This window comes from Protobothrops mucrosquamatus, unplaced genomic scaffold, assembly GCF_001527695.2.
Source record: "Protobothrops mucrosquamatus isolate PMUCROS unplaced genomic scaffold, P.Mucros_1.0 scaffold357, whole genome shotgun sequence".
Classification (NCBI taxonomy): Eukaryota; Metazoa; Chordata; class Lepidosauria; order Squamata; family Viperidae; genus Protobothrops; species Protobothrops mucrosquamatus.
Genome location: NW_015386692.1, coordinates 449,113 through 455,814, shown reverse-complemented (window position 1 = coordinate 455,814; position 6,702 = coordinate 449,113). Strand labels below are relative to the sequence as shown.

The 6,702-nt window shown below is 46.0% G+C and overlaps 1 protein-coding gene across 1 annotated transcript in view; it reads right to left on the bottom strand.

Moving 5' to 3' along the window:
- Window positions 1–4,606, bottom strand: part of REV3L (REV3 like, DNA directed polymerase zeta catalytic subunit) — an 84,512-nt gene extending 79,906 nt beyond the window's left edge. Inside the window, exon 1 of the mRNA XM_029284070.1 lies at window positions 4,417–4,606. Within this exon, the coding sequence (XP_029139903.1) occupies window positions 4,417–4,555 (139 nt within the window). The 5' untranslated portion in view covers window positions 4,556–4,606. The remainder of the gene's footprint in view (window positions 1–4,416) is intronic.
- Between the last annotated feature and the right edge of the window lie 2,096 nt (window positions 4,607–6,702).

Genomic DNA, 6,702 nt, shown 5'->3' with positions numbered 1-6,702 from the left:
GCTGACGGCACCCTGAGGAGACCCTCTCTGTGGGAGCGTACCGGCCGATGAGAGGCAATCTGTGGCAGAAGGCGGTCTCGGAGATAACCAGGTCCGATGCCATGGTGCGCTTTAAAGATGATAATCAACACCTTGAAGCGCACTCGAAAGGCCACTGGTAGCCAGTGCAGTTCGCGCAGCAGCGGCGTTACATGGGAGCAACGAGTAGCTCCCATCACCGCTCGCGCGGCTGCATTCTGGACTAACTGGAGCCTCCGAGTGCTCCTCAAGGGGAGCCCCATGTAGAGAGCGTTGCATCAATGTTAGCCAGCCTCAGACCCCATGGTATGGGCATTCTATCAATGCCGGGCTTAGAGGCAACAGTGAGAGGCAGTATGGCAGCAAGGGCAAGTGGTAGAAGGATACAGCAGTGTCTTCATCTCAGCCAGATAGAAGAGTGGCAGAGTTGAAGAGGAGACACTTCGCACACACTGGAGTTGGCCCTTCCTCTCACTGACCCCATTGTTGACAGAGCACCTGTACTGTGTGGCTTGAGGCCCATCCACAGGAGATGCAAGGTGACCATCAAGGAGGAGGAAAACAAGGACATTTTAGTATGACAGGGAGGAAGGTCCACTGGGCGTGAGGCAGTGATGGAATATAGCAGTGATGGCGAACCTTTTAGAGACCGAGTGCCCAAACTGCAACCCAAAACCCACTTATGCATCGTTGAGTGCCGGGTGGGTGTGGCCCATTGGGTGGGCATGGCTGCAGTGATAACGGCAGACTGGGTGGGACTAAAAAGTTCAATCAATCAATTCCAACTTTGCAAGATCTTTTTTTTCCCCTGCGAGAAGTTGAAATTGACTGATTGAACCTTTTTCTTTTTTGCATACGGCGGCGGAGGCCTAAAGCAAAAAGGTTTTATAAAACCCAGCTGAAGGCCTAGGACTGGGGCGACGGCACGTGTGCCCAGAGAGAGGGCTCTGAGTGCCACCTTTGGCACCCGTGCCATAGGTTCGCCACCACTGGAATATAGTATCATCTTCATCTTAGCTATACTATGCAAGGTGGCCAAAAGGGCACAAATGGAAGGGGAGCTAGGCAAACTGAGGCCGTTGAAGCAGAGGTACTTCATGCAGGGCAGGAAAAATGAATTGGTTTCTTCTGTATCACTGATCCCCTCGAACCATCACCTGCTTTGGAAGAACTGAAGCGCGGGACTGGGAGTCTCAACCCAGGAATGGCTTAGATGGAAGAGGGGTTGTTAGGAGGCAGGAGACTTAATTGCCATTTGCAATCTTCCCAGCCAGCTTCTGACAAGCAAAATCAATGGGGAAGCTGGCAGGAAGTTACAAGCCATTGGGATCATGTGAGGCCCTCGTCTAATGACCACAACTGGGAATGCTGGAACTGCTGTGTGGTCATGTGATATTTTGCTTAACAACTGCTTTGCTTAGTGATAGAAATTCCAGTCCCAATAATCCAAGGATTATCTGTAATGGTACAATGTGAGGATACTCTTAAAACTAATCAAGATTATTCTTGGACTGACTGAGAGTGAGTATATGTTTCTTATGTTTCTATGACAAACTGGCAAGATGGGAGGTAAGACTGATGCTCTGCAAGTAAAAAGTGTAATATACAGATATAGATCAATTTTATTTCCTTAAGCAGGCAAGATAGAGGCATTTCTATGGAAGTATTATTAAATCAGTCTTCTAGAAGCACAGATGATGGTATGTTGTATTTAGCCAAGATAAATGTTTCCTAGCCAAAGGTAGGTCAACAAAAGAAAGTTGTTGGAAAAGGTAGAATGATTGATTTTGATTTTTTGATCAAATGATTGATTGATCTGATTTTTAAACTCTATGACAAGTATTTATTGTTTCATCTTTGATTGAGCCTTTTTGATGTATAAATATTTCAAATATAGTGAGGATAAGGCCCCAGAAGTTCAGGTTACTCCTGCACACCATGATTATATCTTCTAAAGTTCAATAAACACTTTTATAGAAATTCAAGTTCTAACCCTGTTTGTTAGGGTTAGTTCTAGTCAAATTCAATTCTACTTTCACACACTATAACTTCAATGAACTAATTTTAAATTTTCACATATGGTTCATTCCAGTTTATTTCTGGACCTTTATTTAAATATAAAAATCAGTGTTAAATCTCATTCAGGCAATGTTATTTCAATAGATATTTATAGGCTGTCTCTAAAAATAATTGGATAAACTTTAAAAAATGATTTGGTGTTTTTATTGATTAAATATCATTCTGAATAATTGATAACAGCATATATAGTTTTCATTTATCATTTTCTGTTAACATTACTGATAATTTTCTCTTTTGCCCAAATAAAATAAAATCAGTATAAATGAATGAAATGCATACCAAATTCTTGTCAGAATAAACCCTCTGGGTTTTTATAAACTTAAAAAAAAATTCCTAGGAGTACATCTGGTTGAATAGAGTTAAATATTTTTCCAAGTAAGCATAAATAGGATTACAATGAAAGATATTAAAACTTTTTATTCCACAATACCTTTTGTGTAAGTTTTATCTAAATATTTTGATACTATATTTAGATTTAGATTTTGTTTCACATTCCATGTTTTTCAGACTACAATTTATTGCAACACCACCAACCAGGAAACTTAACAACAAACTGCATATGGATAAGGATCATTTTATCTTGACTTACTTGTCAAAAATCATACTACTGGTCATTCCATTCCATACTGATCTATACCTAATGCAGAGGTAGGTATTTTCCTTTTGTATTTTTTTTTCTGGAAAGCATTAAGGTACTTTCCCTTGATTTAAAAAAAAATAGTAAGAGAAAGGGGAAAAATATCTTTATTCCCAAAGCAACCCATGGGCTGTATGAGACAATGTTATCTCTACCTTTGATGGTTGTTGTTATTTTGCAGAATATCTTCTGGTCCTCCTGTTACACCCCCCCCCTTCTGTGCCCTAGTGAATAAAACATAAGCAATCCCCACCTGTGGAATCAACACTTGCTGCTATTGTTAAGCAGATTTGTGACAAATACAATTACCCAAAGGGAAATATCAGAACCGACTGTAGGACTCTGGAAAAAAATGCTTTATAAGAAACTGCAATTATACACAAAAGAACCAGCCTGCTTTTATAAAATTGTCATTTTGTAAGATTAGGAATTATGAAAAAATATGCTGAGAACTATATTCAAATATTCTCCATTTACAAGAACTGAGGGATTAAACTGCAAAATAGGAATTATTCAAGCTGCCACAGTGAGGTAGGCAGCAAATAAATTTAATAAATAACCAAATATAGGAAACATGCTATTAAAAACTGTCACTATTATCAGTATTAGTATTTTTTGTAATTTAGATTGAGTTTCTGCATGTCTTTTTTGTGCAGTTTCATTAATTATGTCACAAATATCCCAATGCCATGTTATTTGGCCCAGCAGTATTTACTTGAGTAGGCACGCTCACACAAACACACACACACACTGAATATGTGTCTGGGGGTTTACATGACACTTGCTAAACCTAGTTTGCTAAAAGCAGAAGAGAATAGTATTAACCAAAATAATACTGGTCTTACATGGGTTTTATTAAAGAGCAAAATATTGTTTTAAAATCCCGTGTGACCAGATGTAGAATCATCCCCTTAGAGCAGTAATATCTATTCCTGACAAATGTATGATCTTTTTTAAGATAGCAATTTAAAGATAGGTTTTTATCAGTGATTGAGAATTTCCTTCCGTTTATCTAGGATTAATAACGCCTTTTCAAGCCCATTCACACTTATCCGCTTTACCAGAAACAGAAACTCAATACTGTACCTCCGAATATTATGTTTGGAGAGAAAAAAAAAGGGGGGGGGGAAACAGCCAAGGTGAGTTATAGCTTATACTGCCATCAGACAAAAGCAGTATTTATACAGCTGGATTTCATTATGGTCATAATACAGGAAGGCGGGAGTAGAGAGCGAGCACTCGCTTCCAAGAACGCACACAGAAGACGGATTGCGTGCTCTTTACACAGAAACACGCCGGGATCCTCCACCCACCTCCCGGCTGCACAACTGAGGGTCCCGCACGGCGCAGTCCCTAACGAGGGAAACGCGCCCTGCGCGGCTCGCAAGTCGCCTCCGGCACAATGCTCAGACGTGCATATGGGCTGCCATTCCTTGCCCCGGGAATCGCCGAGTTTGCTCAACCGCAGCGGCGGCGGCGGCGGCGGGAGCAGGTAGGGGAGGCTCCTGCTGCAGCGCGCCAATGTCGCCAGGCGGAAGGCGAAGAGAGAGAGAGGAGGTCGGGGAAGCCCGGTCCATCCGTCCCCAAAAAGCAGAGCAAGAAGGCAGGCAGGGTCCCAGGGCCAACAAAGCCTCCTTCGCCCTGGCCGTGGCCGTAGCGAGCGAGCGGGCGCCCGTCCTTACCCGATGGAGTGGCTCCGAAGACTCTCACCACGGGCACCTTCTTAACGGGGGCCTCCCTAAAGGAGGACTGGCAGGGGTCCAGGCCGGGCAGCGGGCTGCTCATGTAGTAATCGGCGGTCACGACCCTCACTGAGAACATGTTCGCCGCCACGAAGAGAGGCGCCGCTGAGGGCGACCACTGGGCGCAGCCCGAGGCTGGGGCTCGGCGCACCCGTCCGCAGCGCGAGCGCAGCCCCCGCCTTCTTTCCTCACACGCCCGGCGCCCGCGCGCGCGCGCGCTCCCGCGCTCGGGCGAGCGAACGAACGAACGAACGGCCGGGCGGGCGGTCCTGGAACGGCCGGGGAGCGAGACGCGCACGCGCTGGCAGGTTTCCGCTTTGCTTTTTTTTTTCTTTCTCTCCTTCTCCCTCGCCCCCCCCTCCCCCGTCCTGCCTCCAGGATTCGAGCACCAACCGGGACGAGGCTCTTTAGAACGAGGCGGGCCGCGCGCGGCTCGTGAGCGACTCCCACTTGGTCCGTGGCGCGGAACAGCGCCAGAACAGGAGCTTCTCGGCGGCAGTTGTTGTTGCCATGATAATGACGTCACGAGCCAGCCACCTTGGAGCGGAGGGGCGGGGGGAGGGTGGCAGTTGGTGAGCGAGAAAAGGTTGGCTTCTCTTCCCCGCGGAGCAGCTTCAGCTCCAAAGCGAATTGAATAACTCGCGCGCACGTTTGGCTTAGACTAGAGCAGGGGTAGTCAACCTTGGCTCTTTTATGACTCGTGGACTTCAATTCCCAGAATTCCTGAGCCAGCTTAGCTGGCTCAGGAATTCTGGGAGTTGAAGTCCACGAGTCATAAAAGAGCCAAGGTTGCCTACCCCTGGACTAGAGAGAATCGTGCTATCGATAGTTCGGCTTTTGAACTCCCCAAGGGCTGGGAAAAAGTTATACGGAGAGCGCCGTCGCGGTCAGGGACTGGACTGGCAACTTAAGGGATCCTATTCAGCCGCCATTTCAGAAGTCGAGCCCTTTAGCTCAAAGGGAAGGTGAGTTCCTTGGGCGCCTTGGAGAAAAGGGCGTTAAGAGGGGAACTGCGCGACGAGCAGAAGCTGGGAAGATACGTTTCCTGCGCGCGCTTCTCTTTCTCCTCCGCCCCCTCCTTAACTGCGCCTGCCGGGGGAAGAGAAAGATGAATGGAGCGCAGCCTGCTAAAGGGCGGGAGTGGCAGGAAGGGCGGGGCTTTAGCCGCGCGCTGCGGAAGAGGAACGTGCCGCCCGCTTCCCCCCCCCCCCCAGCTGCGGAGCTCGGCGCTGACAGCTGTTCTGCGGTGGCGCGGAACTTAGACCGGGGCTGCTAGCCAGGTGGCGGGACGGTTGCTGGAGCGTGCGCTGATCTGGTGGTTGGTTGTCTGAAACCTGCCAATCAGGGTGACCAATCAGCGGGCGGTCGGCTTTTTAAGGGGAGGGTGCGCGCGATGAATGCCTTCTGCAACAAAGCGACGCGTGCCTGCACAAATGCTTTTTTCCAATTCGGCTACATTATGGAGTTACCGTAAGACGGTAGCCAAGTACCCCGATGATTTAGAAAGGGTCAAGCGTCACGCGTTTGTCACCTTGCTGCCCCTGGGCAACACAACCGTCGAACTGCAGCCATTATCGGAATGTAGAAATCGAAGATCTGGTTTCACTGATAAATGAAACATTTTGCTGTATAATACTTTAGTACTTAAAACAGCAAATCCAATTGTACCTAAAACAAAGACCTTTGTCCATTGCCCTTCAGAATGTCTAATGTGTGTTGCTAGGCAACAATCCCAGTAATGAGCTGTAAATTTGAATAAGCTACCGATATCAATCAAACAAAATAAAGTAGCTTAATCTTAAATATATTTCTTAACTACCTTTCTGCCCTAAATAATCTCTAGATTTACATATCATATTAAAAAACAACAAAGCTAGGTGCACAAGCCAATTGAGATTTAAGTCCTTTGCCAAAATAGGTGATTGCTGATATTAAATTAGTAACTATAGCTGAACAGGTATAATACTAGGATGCAAAATGTTATATTGTTACTTTAGAAATGCTGAAAGGATGTAGAGACCTCAATTTCTTAATATTATCTTACTAGGGGCTTGGCCACACATAACATACTTCCACCTTCTCAATACCTCAGTACCTCTCCCAGGCAGGATACTCCATAGTAGCCTTATTTACCTTTTGTGTTCTTGGACAAATGAACACACTTCCAGACAAAAGCACCTTCCATCTTTTTTGTTTGTTTGTTTTCTGAGCAAGCCTACGGGCCTA